Source organism: Microtus pennsylvanicus, chromosome 15 (assembly GCF_037038515.1).
Source record: "Microtus pennsylvanicus isolate mMicPen1 chromosome 15, mMicPen1.hap1, whole genome shotgun sequence".
Taxonomy (NCBI): Eukaryota; Metazoa; Chordata; class Mammalia; order Rodentia; family Cricetidae; genus Microtus; species Microtus pennsylvanicus.
This window is the reverse complement of record NC_134593.1, coordinates 68,236,262-68,261,824: the sequence shown is the minus strand read 5'-3', so window position 1 is coordinate 68,261,824 and position 25,563 is coordinate 68,236,262. Positions and strand designations below refer to the sequence as shown.

The window sequence follows — 25,563 nt, the reverse complement described above, 5'->3', positions numbered from 1 at the left end:
TATTGGCATTAATGTGTCTGGGTGCTGATGGGAAGTAGCCAGAAAGCAGAGATAGAAGTAGGTAGCAATAAAGACAGAAATGGAAGAGGGTCCTGTGGAGAGGGTTCTCTGGTTTATCAAGGACTCGGTCTTCCCACTGTTTGAATGCTGTCAAAGCACGGCAGGTCTCCTCCTCCAGCAGTGTTTTCAATAGATGCCCTGGTTTCCTTCACTCGGGGCCAGTATGTTGCTAGTCCTGCCCGTGGTGCTCTGTAGTGGAGGCAAAACAGAAAGCAGAAATTTCCATTATAAACCACGGACTGCTGAGCGAGTAAGCGGTGTTGTGAGGCAAAACAGAAAGCAGAAATTTCCATTATAAACCACGGACTGCTGAGCGAGTAAGCGGTGTTGTTGGACGCACGCGAATGTTGAACTCTTTTTAAGTGGCCTGCCGCTCTTCGGTGTGAACTGACCTCTCTCTCTGTTTCAGTTTCTTCTTGTTTCTCATACTCGTGTCAGAGGGCGTTTCAGGCTCTGAGATGAGTATTGTCTCTTCAGGTCATCTTTGAGGTTCTGACTTTCTGCTTTGGTTTCCATCCCTTTCATGTCTGCACCCACAGCACATGTAAACCCATTCAGTCATGTGTACATCCTCATGTAAGTACATGGACATCATAAGTACTCCTCCCTTCATGCCTTGCTGCCTTGGACAACCTTTCAGTCCTTCGCTTTTGCCTTAGTTGACAGATGACTACCCAAGTCCGCATCTTGAGTCCCCAGCCTTTATATGACCAGCGACAGGGACTTTAGGACAGTTGGGAGGGAGCCCAAATGTTGTCGACGGTGTGGTACTTGCAGGCGAAGCCTTTGCTCCTCTGCTTTGAGTGGGATGGACTTGTCTGAAGAGTCCAGAGTCCTAGCCACCAGGACTGCTCCCTGAACAGCGTTCATATGCTGTCCCTGTGAATAAGCTGTAGTACAGTGAGTGGCTGACAGAAGTCACTAAAATTAATGAAATGTCTGGTCACATGAAGGGCTCCCAATAAGCGCGGGACTGGGCTCATAGCATACACTAGGTAATAGTGATCCGAGTGGGAGCATTTTCTTTTGTCTTATCCACACAGCTGTGCCCTGTAAGGTTTTAGGTGAGTTCACGAGAAACTAGGTTTTCCAGATTCTAACTAGACTTTCTGTCGCCACAGAGTATGATACAAAGGCCCAGACCGACAGGCTCCAGAAGGAGGTTGACATGTTGAAGGAACAGCTGCAGCTCACCAGGTCTCAGCTGGAGTCTTCCCAGCATGCCCATGCAGTCCGGTTCTCTAAGGTAGGATGCGGAGTTCTCTACGGGAGTCGATGCAACCACTAGGAGTTTAAAAGCCACAAGGACACGGGGATGCTGGTGTGTGTGTGTGTGTGTGTGTACATGTAGGCCAGGGCCCTTACTCCTTTGAAGTTTTTCACTGAACCTGGAGCGAGACTTGGATGCCCTCAAGCCTCAGCCATCCCCCTGCCCCTCACGTCCACAGCACTGGAGTTGTAGCCTTATGTGTGGCCACCCTGGCTTCATAGGTGTGTGTTAGGGATTTGAACCCAGAACCTCAAGCTTATGCAGCCAGCCCTGTTAACCTCCAAGCCATATCGTCAGTCTCCAAATGTGGTTTCTGGTTTTGGTTTTTATTTACGTGTATTTACTGAGAACGTATGTGAATGGGCATGTGGAAGCCGGAGGACAGATGCTGGACTTGGTTCTTTCCTTCCACCTCGTGAGTCTTGGGATCAAATTCAAGTTGTCAGGCTTGGCGCCAAGTACCCTTACTCCGCGATCCGTCTCACTCGCCTGCACCCCAGCCGTGTTTCAATTAGTAAGGATCTTTGTGTATAGACCCTAATGTTTTAGGAAGTGTCTACTGGTCTCCCTCAGAGAAGACAGACTGGAGCTCCAGTTGGTTTTAGAATTTGCAGCTCTGTTTCGTCCCAGAGCCTTTAATGACACATATGAAAATGATTCCAGGAATATGAAATGCAGAAGTCGAAAGAAGATGACTTCCTGAAGTTGTTTGAGAGATGGAAAGAGGAGGAGAAGGAGAAGTTGCTCAACGAAATGGAAAAGGTCAAGGAGATGTTCATGAAGGAATTTAAAGAACTAACTTCTAAGAATTCGGCATTAGAATACGTGAGTATTGATCATAGACCTTCTCATAGTATTGCTCGCTTTCACACAGTGTTAGCATGGCGTCGTGGCCGAGGGTCAGATATCTCATCCTGCCAGGTAGGCACGGCCCCTCCTACCAGGGGGCCTGCAGCACGCAGGAGGCAGAGTGGGTGAACGGGATTGTTTTGTTATAGGGCAGTCCGTACAGGCTCTAGTACAGAACACTTGGGGATGCGTTTGTTCAGCTCTCAGAAACTCTGTTCGTTCTTTATGTGGTTAGCTTTAAATAGCCTTAAACCACAAACCCTTCTCCAAATTCTAGAATGTTCCAAGTAGTGGGTGGAAAGGCCGACACAGATCACCAAAGTGTGTGTGGGGGGGAGGTGCTTGTCTAGCCCGCTCCTCTCTCTGCACCTGTCCTATGAAGAGGATTCGGTCTCTACAGTGAGCAGGGTATGGCAGGGGTCTCTGTGCCAGGTGGGAACGGACGTGTGTGATAGAATCACTTTCTCGGGTCAGAACCTTCATCTTCAGGGCCTGGCCATCCAGTCTTTCGCTCTGAAACCTCCTAGAGAAAGGGGAGGGCGCTGAGGGCGATCCTTGGGCTCCCTCTAGGGGCCGCACGTCTTAGAAACAAAACTAATGGCTACCATGGAACAAAGCCAAATCCTTTCCCATTCCTTTCCTGCTCAGGGTCTCGTCCAAGACTGTGTGATAGCTAGTCACATTGTCTCCTTGGGCTTTCCTTCATCTGTTGCAGTGATTGCATCTTACTATAGAAGAGCCTAATCATTTACAGAAGCGCTGCTGGGGCTTTCTCCTGACTGGTCTGAGTTCCTGTGGCCAGGGGCTTGGAGACAATGTGTCAGTTCATCACACCGTCCATGGTCCATAGGCACCCTTGGTCCTCACCATCTGTGGCTTTTCACTTTGGCCTTACTGGTAGTGTTGGTGGGAACACGTTTCTGCACTGAAAAACTCCTTTGCATTGAGTGGTTGCTGTGATCACACAGAGGGTAGACTCCCACCCTTCCATTTTCTGATGGTAACTTTATTGCCTCTTGCTGTCTGCACTGGTTTTTTTACTTCTTCTTTTTCTATTGTTAACGTTGAGAAAATTAGAAGTCTAGTCCTAGTGAATTTCTTACTATGGTCCCCTGGATGGTTGACCTTCCATTACAGTCTTAGCTTCTTAGAACTAGCTGTCACGAGGGTGTGGTGATATTCCCCAGGAGTCCTGCACTAAAGAGACTGAGACAGCGTCAGCAAGAGTTCAAGGCCAGCTTGAGCAGCAAAGCCAGATCTGCCTCAAAACAAACAAACAGAAAGAGACAGGTATACCCAGTTCCTCTCACAAATGTAGTGTTTTTGTTAAAAATGTAAAGACCCATTGTCAAAGGCCAGAAAGTTGGTTTGGGGCCAGAGAGGTAGCTCAGCGAGTAAAGCATTTGCTGTGTAAGACTGCTGACCCAGGTTTTGGGGGGACCCACGCTCGGTCCCCCAAATCCACATGAAGAAAGGGCAGACTCCACAGCTGTCCTCTGAGAGCCATGCACGCACACTGTGGCATGTCCTCCCCCCTCCAAGAGTAAACCATTTTTTAATAATGAGTCTAGTTTTTCCTTTCTGTTTTTTAAATCCCGTATGCACTCTGGAAAGAAACGTCAAAGATCAGAGAGAGGTAGAAACAAGAGGAAGCATGGGACAGGCAGGAGAACTGTGTGGGAGTGTTTGTTTGGAAGGGCGTTCGAGTTGAACATGGCTTTGTGCTCGCGAGCTTTGTCACTGTCTGTTAGATAAATGTGTAGCGTATCTACCGGTGACTCTTTTCCCAATTTACAGCAATTGTTAGAAATACAGAAGTCCAATATGAAGTTCAAGTCCAACATCGGCTCCTTAAGAGACGCTCATGAGTGTAAGGAAGATCACCTCCCGAGTCCCCAGGATCTCCAGAACATGCTTCAGCTCCTGGAAGGCCAGGTATGGCGCGGCCAGGTATGACGTGGCTGGTGACCGCAGGCACAGCTTACAACATTCACTTGGTTGCTTCTGCTTGCATCTGCACGGGGTTATTGTGCAGTGTGTACACAGGCCTGAAGGAGGGCACTGGATCCCAAGGAACTGGAGTCGCAGGTAGTCTTCATCCAGAAAGGGGACACTGAGCTCAGGTGCCCTGTAAGTGCGGTCAGCACTCTTCACCAGTGTTTTTCCCTTAGTGAGTTTGTTCACACCAAATGTGTTTGTTTTGTTTATTTTTCCCTTGTATCTCGACACATGCCTAACTCAGAGTAGGTGTTGGTTCATAGGTGTGAATATAAAACAGCAGAAAATTTTCAGTTTTAACTATGAAAATGTCAGTCTGAACTTGTGTCCTTAGTCAGTTCGCCTTGCTATTTAATGTCTTTCCTCTTTCGGGTGTACATCCTGTTTTTTAAAAACTGCATATTGAAGCTTCAAACTTAGTTGACATATAGCACTGCATTGGCAAACTGATACCTTTTGTGTATTTTATTCTCATTTGGAAGTCAGACTCCATAATCACTCTATAAAAGTTATTTTATCTCAGTGGTTTATGGAAAGCAATAAAAAATTAAAAAGGGTAAGGATCTAGGTAAGTGGTACAGCCTGTGTGAGGCCTCACATTTAATGTCCACTCTGTGTTGGAGTTAGAACCTATGAATTCTATAATAATAATTTTAAAAGCCTTCGAATCACTGAGCCTACTCACAGGGTAAAGGTTTTTGCCAACCAAGCTTGATGACCTAGGTTCAACACCTGGGACCCACATGGGAAAGGAATAAACCGACTCTCATTGGTTGTCTTCAGACCTTCACATGTGTGCAGTGCCAATGCTTGACCTTGCATGTACACACACAGACGCATACGTGTATACACAATAAATAAACATAATAAAACTTTAAGAAAGATAACCTACGAAATTTTTAAACGGTAAGAGCATTTTGAAATGTGATTGCCTTTTCTTGTTTTGATGCTACATCGTGTCTGCCTCCCTTCAGTGTACCTTCTCCATCACAGCTGGCTGTGATATCATCATCCTGTCTGCCTTTAACCTTTCCGTGACACCACCTCCCTGCGTCCCCCGCGTCCTGCCCCGGCTAGCAACGAGGCCTTGTTTCCCACCGGACTTTAAAATTTGCAGTGGTGATCTTCCCTCTGCCCCAGGGTCCTCTTTCTACAACAGTGGTTCTCAGCCTGGGGGTTGCAAGCCCTTGGGTTGCAAGGGACCCTTTCGCAGGGGCTGCCTAAGACCATCAGCATATCAGACGTTTACATTATGTTTCATAGCAGTATCAGAACTACAGTTATGAAGTAGCCATGGAAATAATTTTATTGATGGGAGCCGCCACCACACTAGGAACTGTGTTAAAGGGTCGCAGCCTTAGGAAGGTTAAGAACCACTGCTCTAGACCATGACTCCCCGTTCCCCACCATGGCCCTGCTGCCCTTTTCTGCTGGCTGGGACCTTTCTACTTTTAAGATCTGCCTCACATTTATCCCCCAGGATCACTGGAACACTACTCACGGGGTTTTCCCGAGTCTCCTCTAGACTCTAGTGTTTGTTTGATCAGAACTTAGTTATACACATTCAACAGGAGCTCCGGCATCACCGTGTCCACACCTTCCTTGCCCATTCAGAGCTGGGGGTGTCCTTCAAATCCTCCACGTTGCCAGTGGTTGCTCAGTCAGTTCCTGAGCATGCGTAGAAAACTGGAAGATGGCCTACTCTGTTGACATTTGCTTTCCACTGATATACTGTCTTCCATGAGCTGACTTGCCTGTCAGTAAGACCCAGAAACCTTAGTGCTTTGCCCCCTGCTCACCAGTCATTGGAGAGGAAAGGACCTCAATTGAGAAAATGCCTCATAAGATCCAGCTGTAGACAAACTGTAGGAGTTTGTCTTAATTTGTGATCATGGGCGGGGTAGGGGCTCCAGCCCGTGGTGGGTAATGGTGGTTCTATAAGAATGCAGCCATTGGAGAGCAAGCTGCTACAGATGACCCCCTTTTTTCTCTCCTCCAGGCGAGCAAGTGGACAGATCGATTTCAAGTTCTCAGTGAGGATTACAGCAAGGAGAAGGGACAGGTAAGACTGAGAATCCAGGAGCCCCATCTGGTCAGCTCCCCTGCCCCTGTCTCTCCAGGGCTGAGAATCCAGGAGCCCCATCTGATCAGCTCCCCTGCTGAGTCTGTCCTGCTGAGGATGGAATCAGGGCCTCAAGCATGCTTAGGCACATCACACACATGCACACGTTGGCCATTTTGAAAAGAATTTCTAATTAACTCAATAATGAAGGTAGTATTTTCCTACTTAACATTTCTGGAGAAATGTGTAAAATAAAATACTTAGAATTATTTATAACTTTAATACAAAATTAACCGCTGCTACTCCTTTGTAAGTCTCTCTTCAATTTTCTCTCTATAAGTGCTGCACATCTTTTTTGCAGACGATTTTCTTTGTCCTCCGAGACTCTCACACACAGATCCAGTGTATTTTGACCTCACTCATCCCTGACTCCACCCCCAGCTCATTCTGGTCGTGGGCTTCACCACTATGTCCCCTCCTCCTCCTCACTTCATGTCTCCTTTCTACAGTCTGTTCCAAAAACAACCCACTGACTCCAGTTAGTGTTGCCCTTGTGCACACGGTTCCAGGGCCACCCCCTGGGCACGCGCACCTTCCCAGGGGCCACACCGTTGATGAGAAGGGGCTCTGTCCCTTCCAGCAGCTCCTCCGCTCCAGATGGGGCTTCATGAGCTTCTCACCTGGCCACGCTGGATCGTTGACTGACTTTATCTAACGCAGGCAATCACAGCCTCCCTGAGTTCCTGAGTGCAACCGCTTTGTCATCGCTAGGTGACTCTGGAGCCTGCCCCCCTTTCTAAGTCCAGACTCAGAGAAACTTCCCTCTTCGTTTCTTCATTTCTTTGCTCTTTCTCTTAAGCTCTGTGCCCTTCACCCTGTGACCGCTTGCAAATGACATAGTTTTCCCTTCTCCTTTTTTCCATCTTTCCCCTCCAGGCTGCTGCCAAAACTTCAGCTCGCCTGACATGCTGGTATTCTCTTAAACACTAATAAAAGTGTCCTCAAGCTTTCTTCTGAGTATGCTTTTAAATTCTTTTATTAACTAGGCTAAACCCAAAGAGAACACCAAATTCCTGGGGAATACATCATGTCCAGCTGTTTTATAGACGGGGCCTCTCATCTCTGGCTCTTAACATTCTTCCTCCACTCTCTTCTCTGAGCCTTGGGTAGTGTGCGGGTGGGGGGGGGGCAAATGTCCTGTTTATGGATGAACAGCCCACAGTTGCTTATCCTCTTTGATGAGCTGTGAATCTTTGTATTAACCCCGGTCCACTGCAAAGAGAAGCATCTCTAGTGAGGGTAGAGAGCCATGATAACCTAAAGGTATAAAGAAGGTATGTAGAAGCATTTGATACCGTGCCCTCAGCAAAACGCTAGGAGCAAGTTTTCCAACCAGTTTCTTGGCCTGCTTTCCAGTACCAAGCAGGAGTTCCTTCCTGTGGATCAGGCCTTAAGCTGATCATAACGTCCATGCCACGATTGCCCCATGTGCTTCTCTAAGGGCTACGTTCCTAGAACTCTAAACCCCCACATACAGATAGATCCTTACAAAATGTGCATTTGCTCTTTCTAGGTAATGGATGCTTTGTGCTTAAAAGATACCGTCCAACGTCATTTTATTGCTGGGAGATGATCTTAGGTGTCTCATGTGTTCATCATTTCTGTTATTGAATTGATATATCTGGGTTTTTTCACGTTTCTGAGCTGGAACATAAATAAAAGACTGTTAACATTAACAGTCTAATGAAAACAACATGTTAATGTAAAAGTGATTCCCCGATTCCTGTTCACTGAGTATAGCAGAAAATTCATTGTTAATGTTTCCCCGGGACAAAGTACCTAAAGAAGATGTATTTGAGAATGTCTTAAGATAGGAAATCTTGGTTCTTTTAAAAAATAATATTGTCTTTTGTGCCCTCTGTATTGCTAACATCTTTTCCACACAGAGTATCTTGTTTCCTCATCCACATATTTCCTAAAATAATGTTCCTTCCTGTAGTTAGTACTAAATACTCCTTTCATAGAGTACTAGGCAGAATATCATATTACTAAAGATTATATGGTCGTGTGTATGTGTGTGTGTGTGTGCATGTTCACATGCCATGTGGTCCTGTGTGCACTGTGTGTGGGGGCACAGGTTGATATTGAGGATGTCTTCCCCATTCACTCTCCGGTTTATTTCCTGACAGGATCTCTTGCCGAGCCTGGAGTTTGATGATGTGGGGGGTTTGTCTGGCCCTTTGGCCTGCTGCAGGGATTCAGGGTCATCACCTCCCAAGAACAGCAGCCTGATCTGAACTCTGGTCCTCATGCCAGTGTTCATGTACTTTATCCACTGATTTTTCTAGACTCGTCCTGGTCTCTTTTTTGTTTTTTAAGACAGGGTTTCTCTGTGCAGCAGCCCTAGTTGTCCCAGAACTAGCTCTGTAGACCAGGCTGGCCTCGAACTCACAGAGATCCGCTTGCCTCTGCCTCCCGAGTGCTGTGATTAAAGGCGTGCGCCACCACCGCCTGGCTCCTGCTCTTTTTGAAAAACATATGGGAAAGCCTCTCCATTTGTTCTTTTCATGGCTGCTTTCCCTTCCTGTCAGTTTTCTACTCGCTGTGGCAGCCTGTTACAAATTCAGCCTTAAATGATCCACATTAGTCATCTCACACTTTCTGTGGGACAGGAGTCGGAGGCACAACTTGGCTGGGGCCGCAGCTCATGAGTCCACAAGCTGTACTCAGAACATTGCCTAAGCTGTGTTCTCCTTCAGAGCGCCTATGGCTAGCCTGGGTTAGCTTCCGGAAGCTGCCCTGGCCCGTGGGAGTGTCACTCAAGCCCTCTGGGCATGTCACTCCTTGTTTTCTTCCCCCTCTGTGGGGAGGGCTGGGACTTCTGTTAAAGGGCTCAGGAGCAAGACAGCTGAAAGTCAACAATGTGGGTTCACAGCCTGTGATGTTCCTCCCTTTCGCTGCCTTCTGCTAGGAGCTCATCCCAGCGGTTCCCCCTAACCTAAGGCCGCTTGTGCACAGTCTGGGTGCACAGCCTCCTGCCCTGCCGGGATAGGCTGCTCCTTCGCTGCTTCAGCTGTTTAGGAGCTGCTTGCTTCTCTGTCTCACACCCTACCAGAGAGGTGAATTCAGTCACATGCAGTCATCTCTGCCTGAGACCTATTATTCCACATGATTGGCGCCTGCTCTCCCCACAATACACGCACTGTTTCTCTGGTTAGGGGAAGTTGCCTGTGCCAACTTGATATTGCTTTTCCTAGGCTCTTGGCAGTCTGTCTTCTTTTTAAATAATATTGGTAGGAGTTCAAAGGGAGTCACGGATAATCCGTGGTGTGACCTTTCTGACCCTGCCTGAGATCCCAGGAGGTGTGTTATGGTCACGCGCGGTGACAGAGGAGGCTGGTGTTATGAGTGAGGCTATAGAGGATAGCAGAGGGCTTGAAATCCACGTGCGTGTGCACGCACACACACACACACACACACACACAGAGGCTTCGTGAGGTGGTGTCTGACCATCTTGTCTAAGCTCTTCAAATCCCCCTCTCACCATATTCTTGTTTTTACCTTTGTAACCCATTCTTCACTGTGGTGTCACAATAATGTCACCCCCTGATTTTTTCCTAGGGTCTCTTGCTTCTTGGGGGCCAGCCCTCCTCAATTTGGTGATCTGGTCCAAGGTCCTAAACCTCTGTCCAAAATCCTGAGCCATTTTACTAGAATTTCTTTCTGATTTCTAGCTATGCATTTCTCAGATGGCTTTTGGGGGTTATGGGGTCATGCCCTTTCAACCATCTAGAACTGTGGAGAGAGTTTGTTTTTGATTTGTCTTGAGACAGGGTCTCCCTAAGTAACCCTGGCTGTTTTAAACTCAAAAGTAGATGAAGCTGGCTTTGAAGTTGCCACGCACTGCGCCCCCGTGTCTGCGCTCTGTGCTCCGGCACCCAGTTCGCGAGCTTCGGGCAAGGGGCTGGAGGTTAAAATACACAGACACACACAGACAGAGAGACAGCGACACAGGTCATCCTTGAATTCCCCAAGAATGCCCCCTTTATTGTGTTCAGGGGCAGATTATATAGAGATAGCCACACCCCAGCCAAACCCACCAGAAACCACTCTCTGCCATCAGGAACTCCTGAAGGTCTCGTGCTCAGAGCAGCTGTAGGCACTCAGATCAGGGGATTACAAGAAATTCAGGATCTGGGGTCTCACTGCTCCCAACAGAAGTCACAGAAATCCGCCTGCCTCTTGCCTTCCATGTGCTTGACACTTCCTCTCTTGACACTTGGTTCTTGGGGGATTCTTAGACTACACCAGCCTCTGAGGGGTTCTTTTCTGACCTCCCACAGACTTCAGCTCAGTGTTTCCACGTGCACTTTCGGGAACACAGAGAACTTGACAGGCAAGACCTTGCCACGCGTGGAGCCCTGACTCTGAAGCCAAATGTGGAAGCTCAAGGCCAGCTTTGCCCATTCCCGCTCTCTGAATTCGAGTCATGCATGTTGTCCTCTGGGACCTGAGTTTCCACATTGTGCTGGGAACCTAGATCGCTTTTCTGTAGCATCATCAGAGTAAACAAGACACGGGAATGTGTAGCATCATAGTAAGTGTTGACTTAAAAATGCACAACCAGAGGGACAGCTCATTGGCTAAAAGCACACGCGGTTCTTCCCGAGGACCCAAGTTCAGTTTTCCTGTATCAGGTAGATCACAATGCCCGATGCCCAACTCTGGGCATTCCTAGCCTCTTTAGGTCCTTACACTCATGTGCTCAGGCAGACACATAGTTAAAAATAGATCCTTCAAGAAACCAAACAAGTGCATTAGAAAATGCCCATCTGGACTCTCAGATCCTCTCCTCAGACAAAGATGTTTCCCTTAGTGTGATCAGCCCCACCCTCTCTCTCCACATTGGGTGTCAGATGCACAGTGTCCCCAGTACCAGCGACTAAGCTGGATTTTGTTTCGTTTTGTTTTCCTTTACCCCTTCTGTTCTGTCAACCACTGAAATGGCTTGAATTACCAGTGTATAATCTCCCCCGGCGTTACGTTTCTATGCCAGTTTATGGGCGAGTGTGGTGAAATGCCTGGCAAATGCCACTTGAGGAAGGGCTTACTCTGGTCCACACTTGGAGGATGCAGCCTGCCACGCTGGGAATGGATGGAGGCAGGAGCTTCAGGCAGCTGACTGCGTTAGACCTGACTGTCGGGAGCAGGAGGAGGGACACTGCTTGGCTCCCCTTCCACTTCTTACTCAGTTCGGGTCCCGTACAGTGGCGCCCACATTCAAGGTGGGTCTTCCCACTGCAGTGAACTCCGTTGGGAAAATCCTTCACAGACAGGCTTAGAAGCTCATTTCTGTGGGAACTCTAAATCCCATTAAGCTGGCAGGATTGCCATCATATGGGCTGAGGGGTTGGCTCTGCAGTTAAAGAGCTTGCCACACAAACAAGAGAACAGGAGTTCATGTTCCCAGAGCCTGCAAAAATGCTTAGCTGACATGGTAGCACACCTGTAATTTCTGCCTTGGAAGGCCTCAGGTTAGCCATGTCCCCCAGTTCAGGGGTGGGTTGAGAGACTGCCTGAGTGAGATAAGGAATGATGGAGGAAGACACCATTATCAACCTTGGACCTCCTTGTGGACATGGGCAAATGTGTGTGTATTCTCACATGGGTGGGCACCCACACACATACACACAGAGAGACCACACACTTATACAAGTGAAAAGAAAAAGAGATTGACCATCATCGTCTCTAGTGATGAATATATGCACATTTTACCTCTCTTTCTCTGACTCAGTTGTTTTTTTGGGGGGGAGGGCTGCTTGTTTCCTGGTCACCCAGCCTCCCTAAATAATCACACCAAAATCTGTATTAATTGAAACACTGTTTGCTCAGTAGCTTAAGTGTATTTCTGGCTAGCTCCTTCCTTCCTTCCTTCCTTTCTTTTTTTTGTTTTCTGACTAGCTCTTATATCTTAAATTAACCCATCTCTATTAATCTGTGTATCACCACGTGGCTGTGGCTAACGAGCAAGGTTCCCGTGCATCTGTCTTCTGCGGGCAGCTACATGGCTTCTCACTGACTCTGCCTACTCTCTCTAGATATCTTTTCCAACCTGGCTATATTTCTGTTAAGCCATTGGCCAGAAGCAGCTCTGTATTAACCAATGGCAATAAAACATATTCACAGCATCCAGAGGGGAATCCCACATCACTGACGCCTCCCTTCTCCCTCTATTCCTGAAGCTCCCACCTGTGCGGGCCGTGATTATGCTGACTGCTGATCCATGATTGCCCAGTTGAGCTGGCATGTTGCATGTGGATATGAGGGCAGGGGACAGGGCTGTATAGAAAGTTCATCCTGGAGGTGGAAGACCCTTGTCCTTGGTCCCCAAGCAGCTGTGCGTCAGTTAGTCCATAGAATGTGCTCACGTTGACCCAGCTGCCCACCGGAGCAGCTTTTTCTGTGTCAGACCATAAACCCCTGGGAAGAGATGAAGTCTAGCACAGCCAGGGCCTTGATGGGCATTGACTGAAGATTTTCTGTATGACTCAACGCCCAGAAACCGCATAAAGCCAGCGGAGGAGTCAAGACAATCTCATAAAATCTGCGACCGTACCTGCGTTCTGCCAACAAATATCCTTCCCCGTTGTCATTGCAGCTCCTGTCACACATAGAGAAGCTCCGGAGCTCGATGGTGGAGGATCTCAGTGCAGATAATGTTTTCTACAAGCGGCAGGTGGAAGAGTTAGATCAGAAGCTCAAGGAGCAGAATGAAGTGATTCTCAGTCAGAAGCAGCAGGTACGCCAGGGAGGAGTCTGTGCTGAGCTCCTTGGTCTAGGAGCAGAGGGCTTTAGTTTACACCATCTTGAAGATGATAGACGTGGACCATTTCCTCCCGTGATTGTCCCCAAAGCTACTTTAGACATAGAGATGCCTCAGACAGTACGTGTGAAGGTAGGTAAGATGTCTGCCCATGATCACTTGGAGAAATAGCCAGATCTGATGTACTAAGTTTCTACAGCTCCTTCCTCTGTCAAGGAGCACAGGGTGGGATTAATTCACTACCAACCATATCCAGCTTCATCCAATCCCTCTCTCATTAAGAATATGAACTGCTAGCAGACTGTTTTATCTTCCGCAGATTAGAGAATTTGCCAGTAAACCATACAGCAGTGTTGGTGAGCCGAAAGGTAAGTGGACAGGATCCCTGAGATAAAGCCAGAGTGGCTTGTCTGGCAGCTTTGGGTACAGAAAATCCGGGCCTGCTGATTTGTGTCTACTAAAGTAGCATTCTGCTTGGTATTTTTCATTTGGGCTATATGTCCTCATTTTAATATTTGAGAGATCTGTTGCCATAACCCAAAACGTTTGAAGAATTAAGAAAATCTAAACTCTCATTTAATATTTTATATATAACACAGTAAGCAGTTACGTGTATAGTGCTGCCTAGTGGTCATTTGCCTCTTTAAATTTTTTTTTTAATTGTGTGTAGAGTGCTTTTGCCTGCATGTATGTGTACCATGTGCATGCAAGGCCAGTGTGGAGGCCAGAAGAGGGCATCAGATCCCCAGGAACTGGAGTGACAGATGGTTGTGAGCTGCCATGTGGGTGCGGGGAACTAAACCTAGGTCCTCTGAAAGAACAGCAAACACTCCTAACTGCTGAACCATCTTTCCAGTCCTACCCTTTATCTCTTGAATTATACACAGATTTCAAACACTGGGCCCAGAAGGAGTTTGAGTCTCTGGCACGTACGTCTTTGTGAGTCTGTATTCTGTGTCTTCACCTCTAACTCTGGAAATGTAACAGTAGCTACACTAAACCTTTGATACACGGATTAAGTGGAATAACTCACTTGCTGACACCAGTAATACACCTAATGCTGTAGCCATCAGGACTGACATTAAACGCTTAATTCTAAAACGCCGTAAAGACTTGCTGCATTCCCTCCCTGCAGAAGTTTAGGGTCACAGCTTGACGCCATGCAGAGTGGCAGAAGAATCGTGGCCTCCTGCAGCAGTAGCCTGGCCATCTCCTCTCAGTCATGGCCTGAATCAGAGGGAAAGTAGAGCGAAAAGCTAGGCTTCTGCCCGGAGATCCCAGGCTTGGCCCTGGCGTGGCTCAGATGGTTAAGGAATTTTGCTTGCTTGGGGGACACTACCTGGTTTGGTAATGGGACACACAAGCTGAGTTTTCTTCCATCTCTGTGTGGGATAAGTGTTTGGCAAGAAAGAAGGGTTAAGTTCATGGTTTCCTTTATTAACATCTCTTAGAATAACAAGAGCTTGAGTGGTAAGAGATATAAACCAATGCTTATTAAAATACAGAGAGTTGACTGGAAGTCATCTCAAAAATGATGGGTTCAGAAAGAACCCGTCTGAAGTGCATCCCACAGAGTAAGGTGCTCTATGCTGCAAAGGTTCTTCAGTTCTTTTTCTGGTGGCAGAATTTAGGATAATTTGCTGCTAAAACGTGTTTCTGTCTTACAGCTTCCATTTTTAACTTATATTTTTGTCATTTCAGGCAATCCTCCTCTAACCCGGCAAGCCCTGGACTCCAAGCCAGCTGGCCCTGCTGCAGCCAGTGAGTGTCTAAAATAGCTTTATGTTCATGTTTTCTTTCTTTCTTTTTTTTAATATTTATTTATTTATTATGTATACAATATTCTGTCTGTGTGTATGCCTGCAGGCCACAAGAAGGCACCAGACCCCATTACAGATGGTTGTAAGCCACCATGTGGTTGCTAGGAATTGAACTCAGGAACTTTGGAAGAGCAGGCAATGCTCTTAACCTCTGAGCCATCTCTCCAGCCCCATGTTTTCTTTCTTACTTCACTTTAGAGACTTTTTTTCTTGAAAACAATGTATTTGGCGTTGCTGTGTGATCCATTTTGGTTCTGGCTTTGACTTAGCTCTGTAATCTAAGGCTGTAGATTTTGTAGATTTTGCTTTTATCACTTGGCAGTTTGACTTATGAGGGGATGAGTCAACGTTATGGTACCGTGCAAGTTCACATTTCGGGATTTCCTAAAGCACCCTGGGACGAGCCTGGTGAGTGGCCAATGCCACACCGACAGGACTGAGACTCGATGCTGAGGGTGTTAGCAAGTTCCCCTGTCCAGCCTTAGGATCATCATGGACATCTGACCTAGGGCCTGAGTTTGTCAAGAAACAGTCATAAAGCAACAGGGTCAAACTTGGGGACTGGGGAGAGGGCTGTTTCAGTAAATCTTGGCTATGTAAACTTGAGGTTCTGAGATTGGTCCCCAGCACTCAGGGACAACCGAGGGATAAGTTGGGCACATGTCTATAATTCCAATACTGGGAGCAGAAACAGAAATCTCTGGGGCTTGTTAGCTAGCCAGTCTAGCCAAATCTGCAAGTTCTGGTTCAGAGATCCTATCTTAAGAGATACAGTGGCTGGCTGGCATGGTGGCACACATCTTTAATTCCAGCTCTCGGGATGCAGAGGCAGATGGATCTCTAAGTTCCAGGCCAGCCTTGTCTACAGAGCAAGTTTCAGGACAGCCAGGGATACACAGAGAAACCCTGTCTCAAAAGACAAATGAAAAATAAGCTACAGCAACAGCTCAGAGGTTAAGAGCAGTTATGAGGGCTGGAACTCAGATCTGAGCGCCCATGTAAGAAGCCAGGCGTTCTGTAACTACCTGCAATTTGAGCTCCAAAGGGTCAGTTATCCTCGTCTGGCCTCTGCATGCAAGAGTGCATCCCCTTATCACACCCATTCCCAGACATTAGTACACACAGACATAAATAAATGAAATCTATCTGATAATAATAAAATAGAGATCAATCGAGGAAGATGCCTGACATTGATCTCCTCCTTCCACAGGTGCCCAAACGCACAGGCACTCACAGACACACATGCATACACACACACACACACGTACTCACATGCACTCACACACATGGACGTGTGTGCGCATACACACAAAGATATGATGTTCTCATACTTTTTTTTCAATGATAGTGAAATAATTTAAATATCTTTTATTTCTGAACGGAGAAGAAAAGAACTCTGGGTAGAGGAGGTCAGAGAGCAGGTGACATTTGTGAGAGACAGTCAGATGCGCAGTGTGCACAAGGCCTGGCGTGACCAGGTTAGACCTCAGTCATTTCATGCGCTGTGGCTTCCAAGGCGCCCTGGAGGTGATCAGTCCTAGGTCGCATCTTTCGGCTTTATCAAGCTGGAGTAATATCTAGGCCAGTTTTTTCTGTATGTGTTTCCCCTGTAAAGGGATAGGCATTGAAAGAGTGACTCCGTGAAGTTACGTGGTGAGATGCTGTTATAAAACCACATAGCTATGGTATAACTTTGCAAAGCCAGCTGCAGACAGTCAAATAGTGAATTGGCTGAGTTTCAATAAAACTTCACAGGAACATCAGCAGGCTCAGTCATTCTCACAGGCTGTAGTTTGCAGAGCCTTGCTTGATCTGGATTGTACAAGGTGCAAATGAGCCCACAAGTCCTGTTTTCTGATTTCCTAGTGATTTGTGGACAGTTATGAATAGAATGCTTTTGCCAGTATTTATCATAAAAATAAGTAAGTATACAGAGGTGATAAGGTTATGACCAATACATCTAAGGTAGAGAAAGAAATAGTGAATTAATAGGTAAGTTGTTTAATGGGGAGGGAAAAAAAGCTTGTGTAATTGGACTCTCAAGATAGGAAGGACTCTGGGATAGGAATCGTGAAACCTTGGGAAAGCGGCTGAAGGATTTACATGTCAAAAGAAATTAAAAATAGCAGGCTGGAGAGATGGCTCAGTGGTTAAGAGCATTGCCTGTTCTTCCAGAGGACCTGAGTTCAATTCCCAGCAACCACATGGTGGCTCACAACCATCTGTAATGAGTTCTGGTGCCCTCTTGTAGCCTGCAGGCATACACACAGACAGAATATTGTATACATAATAAATAAATATTAAAGAAATTAAAAATAGCATTGAGTATTGATTGAGTCAGTTTTCTTCTGCCTAAAGCTGTGCCTAAATTAATAATTCTTCCACATCTAGCCTCATGCTTGGGATATTTTCCCTAAATGGAAACAACACAAATGCCCATCCTGTCGCAGACAGTCAGGTCTAGTTGTACACTGGAGTGTTGCCTGACCGTAGAAACAGTGCTGATCTTGACATGTCACACATGCTAGTGAAAACACGCTAACTGAAGGAAGCAAGAACACGGTGTGTGGTTCTATAAGTGTGCAACAGTCACAGACACACAAAGGACAATAATTGTTCTAGAGGCTGAAGAGGTGGGGAGAGAATGAGCTGTAATAGCCAGTAGGTATCGGCATTTGGGGAAGATTGATAAATGGGCTGATTAACTAGTGATTGTGGTCACACAGTCCTGTGAGCAACCTAAAAGGTACACATGCATGCACACACACATACATATGCACACACACACACACACACACACACACACACACACACACACACACACACAAGAAGCATTAGTCTGGGTGGTAGAGTACTTCACTAGCATGCACAGGCTGTGGGTTTTATTCTGGGCACCTCAAAATAATAATTTAAAAAAATCTTTAAAAAAAAATAAAAGAAGCCAGATGGGTAGCATCTGTTGTTCGAGGCATGTGCTGCCTGTGGGCTGCCTGTGTCTTTCGGAAGGTGTGTGGTCAGATACTTAAGCCGGAGCGGCGGGGCCAATGAGCTTTTCCTCTTGTTCTGTTTCAGGGAATGCCTCCACCACACAGACTCTGGATGGTGCACCCAGCCTGACCATGGTACATGGTAGGTTTCAGCTACAGTCTTGATGTTTCGGGTGCCATTCTCAGCCTGAGTTAGATAATCATTAACCCAGTTTGCCTGCAGGGTGCGATTCTATAAAGCAGGACACCCCTTAGTCACTACAAAGCAGTTGGGAAAACGTCTGTCCTCACAGCATACATGACTGAGAGCGGAACATGCTGCCCACGCAGAACGGCATTGGGCCCAATAGCAGTTTTAACTTCGCTACTTCATTTCTTTATGATCTTTGCGGAAAGCGGCAGGCCTGAGGAAGACCAGCCAACCAGACATGCCACAGGGCATTTCTGCTTGTTTTTCTAACTTTCAGTGTGGTGGCAGGTCACCTTTTTTAAACAAACAGTCTCAATGATTGGTCAGGAAGGCATAGAAAAAAAGGTAGAAACCAAAGGCAGAAAACCGGACAGAGTGTCGGGGATGAAATCCCTGCTAGCCCTCGTCCCTCAGACGGGACAGCAGGCACGGAATGCCATAATCATGCTGGGGTAGGTGGAAGACTATTTCCATCCGGATTTCTCTTCTTACTGAGCTGGGTTCTCTCATGTTTATCCTCTGCTCTTTGAGCTCTCCCATATGTTAGAGGAAACAGACATTCTCCATAGCTAACAAAACACGGCTGCTGTGTGTTACAAAGAAACCAAAGCAGGGGGACAGCTTTATTCCTGTCTTGTCTAAGAATGGTTTAGATTCTAACCATTACTGCTTTCCACCTTGGGTTTTGACCCTTCAAAGAAGGCTGGAGGCTGAGTAGTTGCGGAGATGGCCCAGTAGATACAGCACTTGCCACGTGAGTGCAGGGATTAGAGTTTGGCTCCCCAGAACCCACGTCTGGAATCCCGGCGAATGGCAGGTAGAAAGAAGAAAGCCCTGGAAGCTCCCCCAGCAGCCCAGCACGCAAAGCAGTAAACTCTGTGGAAGGCCAGGACCGAAACTCACGTTCCTCTGACATCATATGTGTGCCATGGTGTTCCCACACCCACACTGACACATGCAGACACACCCATGCACATGTGCATCGTACACACACACACACACACACACAAATAAAAAAAGACGGTAGTTATAGAGATGGCTGTGTAGATACAGAAGGTGTCTCAGTAGTGTATACAGACACATACATACTCACGCATGCATACACATGTGCTTACAGTATACAGACACGTACACACTCATGCATACATACACATGCACTTACAGTATACAGACACGTACACACTCATGCATACACATGCACTTACAGTATACAGACACGTACACACTCATGCATACACATGCACTTACAGTATACAGACACGTACACACTCATGCATACACATGCACTTACAGTATACAGACACATACACACTCATGCATGCATACACATGCACTTACAGTATACAGACATACACACTCATGCATACACATGTGCTTACAGTATACAGACACATACACACTCATGCATACACATGCACTTACAGTATACAGACACGTACACACTCATGCATACACATGTGCTTACAGTATACAGACATACACACTCATGCATACACATGTGCTTACAGTATACAGACACGTACACACTCATGCATACACATGTGCTTACAGTATACAGACACATACACACTCATGCATACACATGCACTTACAGTATACAGACACGTACACACTCATGCATGCATACACATGCACTTACAGTATACAGACACATACACACTCATGCATGCATACACATGTGCTTACAGTATACAGACACGTACACACTCATGCATACACATGTGCTTACAGTATACAGACACATACACACTCATGCATACACATGCACTTACAGTATACAGACACGTACACACTCATGCATGCATACACATGCACTTACAGTATACAGACACGTACACAATCATGCATGCATACACATGCACTTACAGTATACAGACATACACACTCATGCATACACATGCACTTACAGTATACAGACACATACACACTCATGCATACACATGCACTTACAGTATACAGACACGTACACACTCATGCATGCATACACATGCACTTACAGTATACAGACACGTACACACTCATGCATGCATACACATGCACTTACAGTATACAGACACATACACACTCATGCATACACATGTGCTTACAGTATACAGACACGTACACACTCATGCATGCATACACATGTGCTTACAGTATACAGACACATACACACTCATGCATACACATGCACTTACAGTATACAGACACGTACACACTCATGCATACACATGTGCTTACAGTATACAGACATACACACTCATGCATGCACATGTGCTTACAGTATACAGACACATACACACTCATGCATACACATGTGCTTACAGTATACAGACACATACACACTCATGCATACACATGCACTTACAGTATACAGACACGTACACACTCATGCATACACATGTGCTTACAGTATACAGACATACACACTCATGCATACACATGTGCTTACAGTATACAGACACGTACACACTCATGCATACACATGTGCTTACAGTATACAGACACATACACACTCATGCATACACATGCACTTACAGTATACAGACACGTACACACTCATGCATACACATGTGCTTACAGTATACAGACATACACACTCATGCATACACATGCACTTACAGTATACAGACACGTACACACTCATGCATACACATGCACTTACAGTATACAGACACGTACACACTCATGCATACACATGTGCTTACAGTATACAGACACGTACACACTCACTCATGCATACACATGCACTTACAGTATACAGACACGTACACACTCATGCATACACATGCACTTACAGTATACAGACACGTACACACTCATGCATACACATGCACTTACAGTATACAGACACGTACACACTCACGCATGCATACACATGCACTTACAGTATACAGACACATACACAATCATGCATGCATACACATGCACTTACAGTATACAGACAACAGTATACAGACACATACACACTCATGCATGCATACACATGCACTTACAGTATACAGACACATACACACTCATGCATGCATACACATGCACTTACAGTATACAGACACGTACACAATCATGCATGCATATACATGCACTTACAGTATACAGACAACAGTATACAGACACATACACACTCATGCATGCATACACATGCACTTACAGTATACAGACACATACACACTCATGCATGCATACACATGCACTTACAGTATACAGACACATACACACTCATGCATGCATACACATGTGCTTACAGTATACAGACACGTACACACTCATGCATGCATACACATGCGCTTACAGTATACAGACACATACACACTCATGCATACACATGTGCTTACAGTATACAGACACGTACACACTCATGCATGCATACACATGCACTTACAGTATACAGACACGTACACACTCATGCATGCATACACATGTGCTTACAGTATACAGACACGTACACACTCATGCATGCATACACATGTGCTTACAGTATACAGACACATACACACTCATGCATACACATGTGCTTACAGTATACAGACACGTACACACTCATGCATACACATGTGCTTACAGTATACAGACACGTACACACTCATGCATGCATACACATGTGCTTACAGTATACAGACACGTACACACTCATGCATGCATACACATGTGCTTACAGTATACAGACACGTACACACTCATGCATACACATGTGCTTACAGTATACAGATACATACACACTCATGCATGCATACACATGTGCTTACAGTATACAGACACGTACACACTCATGCATGCATACACATGCGCTTACAGTATACAGACACATACACACTCATGCATACACATGCACTTACAGTATACAGACACGTACACACTCATGCATGCATACACATGCACTTACAGTATACAGACACGTACACACTCATGCATGCATACACATGCACTTACAGTATACAGACACATACACACTCATGCATACACATGCACTTACAGTATACAGACACATACACACTCATGCATGCATACACATGCGCTTACAGTATACAGACACATACACACTCATGCATGCATACACATGCGCTTACAGTATACAGACACATACACACTCATGCACACACATGCACTTACAGTATACAGACACATACACACTCATGCATACACATGTGCTTACAGTATACAGACACGTACACACTCATGCATGCATACACATGCGCTTACAGTATACAGACACGTACACACTCATGCATGCATACACATGCACTTACAGTATACAGACACATACACACTCATGCATGCATACACATGCGCTTACAGTATACAGACACATACACACTCATGCATACACATGCACTTACAGTATACAGACACATACACACTCATGCATACACATGCACTTACAGTATACAGACACGTACACACTCATGCATACATACACATGCGCTTACAGTATACAGACACGTACACACTCATGCATGCATACACATGTGCTTACAGTATACAGACACGTACACACTCATGCATACACATGCACTTACAGTATACAGACACGTACACACTCATGCATGCATACACATGCGCTTACAGTATACAGACACGTACACACTCATGCATGCATACACATGCACTTACAGTATACAGACACGTACACACTCATGCATGCATACACATGCGCTTACAGTATACAGACACATACACACTCATGCATACACATGTGCTTACAGTATACAGACACGTACACACTCATGCATGCATACACATGTGCTTACAGTATACAGACACATACACACTCATGCATGCATACACATGTGATTACAGGGAATTGAACTTGGGTCCACTGGAATAACAGTTACTATCTCAGTCATCTTTCCAGCCTTAATTTAAGTGTTTAAAAGTCACACAGTAGCCAGGTCAGTCTCCTGGCCAAGGAGCCACCACTTAGGGAGGAACCACGCTAATCCAACAGATGGAATGACTGACTCCTTCTCCTGGGTCTCACTCAGCCAGCTGTTGCTACCGGGCTCTCCCTCCTGCCTGCAGTTTCTTACTCCAGGATAGGGTAAGAAAACATCTGAAGAAAAGGCTGTTTATAAAGAACATGGATTTATAAGACAAATTAAACATGAGCCTTTTCTATCAAGTGCTAGAAAACTCAGGCTTATGACAAATAATTCAAATCTTTTTATCACCCCCACCTTGTAAGACTTTGATATGCAATTATTTTACTCTGTCCCCCACCAATAAAACATTATACGCACAAAGATGGTGTTGCATTCTGGGATGGAAGTGGCTGACCGCTTCTCTCTTCAGGGCCTCCACACCATTTCTTTGAAGACTTGCCAATCAAACAGAACTGTGAGGTGTGACCCCAGCCAGTGGGGAAAAAGACACTGCTGCCACCTGAGTTAGAATAAACCCAGTGCTCTTCCTGTCCGTGTTTGCTCTTCTGAATCAGCCTCTTGGGAGTCGAGTTTTGTCCTGCCCACACACTAGACCTACATCACACATGTCGACAGATATTTTTCTTGCATTGTCAGGACTAAGACAACTCTGTGCAAGTTGAGTGTGCGTTTTATCTATTATTAGTCTCAAGGAGAAAAGGATCCTGAGTGTTTTAAACTCCCAGAGATAATAAAATCCAGCATGTGGGTTTCAGATTGTGATTGAATACGTCCCTCACAACCAGCCATGGACTAAAGGGGTCGCTGTTACAGGCCAGCATGCCCGCGTGTCAAGATTTATGAAGAACAAAAGTCTAGTTCCGTCATGGACTTCAGCTTGTTCTTTGTTTGTTTTTAAGTACAGTCTCCCGTGTATCCCTGGCTAGCCTATAACTTTCCCCGTCGACCAGGCTGGCCCTAGGCTTACAGTGACCCTTCTGATTCTGCACCCAAGTGTTAGCTCAACAAAATCAAAAACATTGATATACTTCATAAATATATAGTATATGTACATATATAAATTTATTCATACAGCCATACAGCCATCCAAATGAGTGCACTAGAAGTACCCATTAAATAAAAGCCAGGCTTTCCACATAGGTGCTAGATGTGTAACAACTCAGGTCTATGCCTGACTGCCTGTGAGCGTTCAGTGACTGCTGCCCCACATTTGTCAACATGTCGTGTGACAAACTTCTCAAACACGTCTACTCACCCCACAGAGGGAGTCCACAGCAGACCCAAGCACAGATATCACCAAACTCAAACTTGGGGAACCCATGAGTTTTATTGGAGTTTATTACAGGAATATGGGGGAGGGGTTACTTAGAGGAGCAGAAATGACTCAGACAGCTGCATCACCACTGGCCACCCTAGCATGGGTACCAGGTCACAAAGCTGGGGACCTGGAGCACACGACACAGTCTGCAGGTGGCTCATCAGGTTAGAGTGTCCTTTCCAAGTGACTCTGCTCTAAACTTCTGGGAAGCTCTGCTGATGTCTGCTTCTGGTCTCAGAGTCAGTCGTCTTTGCTTAACTCTGTCTCAGAAGGACTCTTAGCTTTGATTGCTTACTCTGACAGGGAGGAGGCCAGTGAGTCTGCTCAGCTTCAGGGACTTCCTGGAGCTATTTTAGTTGTTTACCTTTCCAGCTTAAGGAGCTTCCTGCAGGATAGAATGTTTCAATCTTGGAGGAAACTTACACAACACCAACCTGGAGGCTAAGATAGAATGAAATGGCTTTCACCAGCAAGGTGAAAGTGTCAAGTGGAAAAGTTCTCTCTGTAGTCTGAGCTGCAGATGGGTGAGCCTTGAGTCCTGTAAGCCAGTTTGCGACATAGAGAGTTCAATGCTAGCCTTAACTACATAAGACCCTATCTTTAATAAATAAATAATAAAATCAAAAGTGACTCCCTCAGTATTATCCTAGTAGGTCTTTGCTATTCTCACAAAATATATCTATGGACATGGATATGTAAGGTAGTTTGTACATACATATATATGTATATAAACATTTATATGCAAACAAATCTATATATTTAAAGAAAGAAACATATTTGTGTGACTCCTTTCTCTCCTCGTGAGCAGAGCAGGCATTTCCGTCGCACGTACTGGAACCCATAGAAGAGCTTTCGTCAGAGGAGGAAAAAGGTAACAGTACCAGCGTTACATATTTACTCCGTTCTGGACCCTAAAAGTCCAAGTTGATGCTGCATGTCACGCCATACGGAAAACAGGAGAGGCTTTTAGCTTTGGACTGCAGTTTTGGCTGATAGAACACACAGCACCTGGTTATCTTGTCCCCTAATGCTCCTGTATCCCCCGCTTTGTTACGTTTTTCTGCAGGTAAGTTAGTAAGAAAGTTGCTACATCAGGAAACTTCAAAACAAAAATCCTTTATTTCGGTACAGATATTCTGACCAGACAGCAAAGCGGCACACGTATTGTGCACTAGATAGTGTGAGACTATTTGTGTCAGAGTGGTTTCTCACAACGTTAGTCTCGAATGAGTAAAGTGTCCATTTCTAAATCACTGTGTTTTCCAGTGCTGGGGACCGAACTCAGGACCTTGCGCACGCTCGGCAAGAGTTCTACCTGGGAGCCATA

The 25,563-nt window shown here is 45.8% G+C and overlaps 1 protein-coding gene across 7 annotated transcripts in view; it reads left to right on the top strand.

The window, feature by feature from the left end:
• Dzip1 (DAZ interacting zinc finger protein 1) overlaps positions 1 to 25,563 on the top strand; it is a 51,942-nt gene that overhangs the window by 9,834 nt on the left and 16,545 nt on the right. For all 7 annotated transcript variants that reach the window (XM_075950150.1, XM_075950151.1, XM_075950147.1 and 4 more), the window contains exons 7-15: positions 1,182 to 1,306; positions 1,994 to 2,155; positions 3,977 to 4,114; positions 6,177 to 6,239; positions 12,898 to 13,038; positions 13,382 to 13,430; positions 14,764 to 14,823; positions 17,955 to 18,011; positions 25,045 to 25,107. In XM_075950150.1, coding sequence (XP_075806265.1) covers positions 1,182 to 1,306; positions 1,994 to 2,155; positions 3,977 to 4,114; positions 6,177 to 6,239; positions 12,898 to 13,038; positions 13,382 to 13,430; positions 14,764 to 14,823; positions 17,955 to 18,011; positions 25,045 to 25,107 — 858 coding nt within the window. The remainder of the gene's footprint in view (positions 1 to 1,181; positions 1,307 to 1,993; positions 2,156 to 3,976; positions 4,115 to 6,176; positions 6,240 to 12,897; positions 13,039 to 13,381; positions 13,431 to 14,763; positions 14,824 to 17,954; positions 18,012 to 25,044; positions 25,108 to 25,563) is intronic.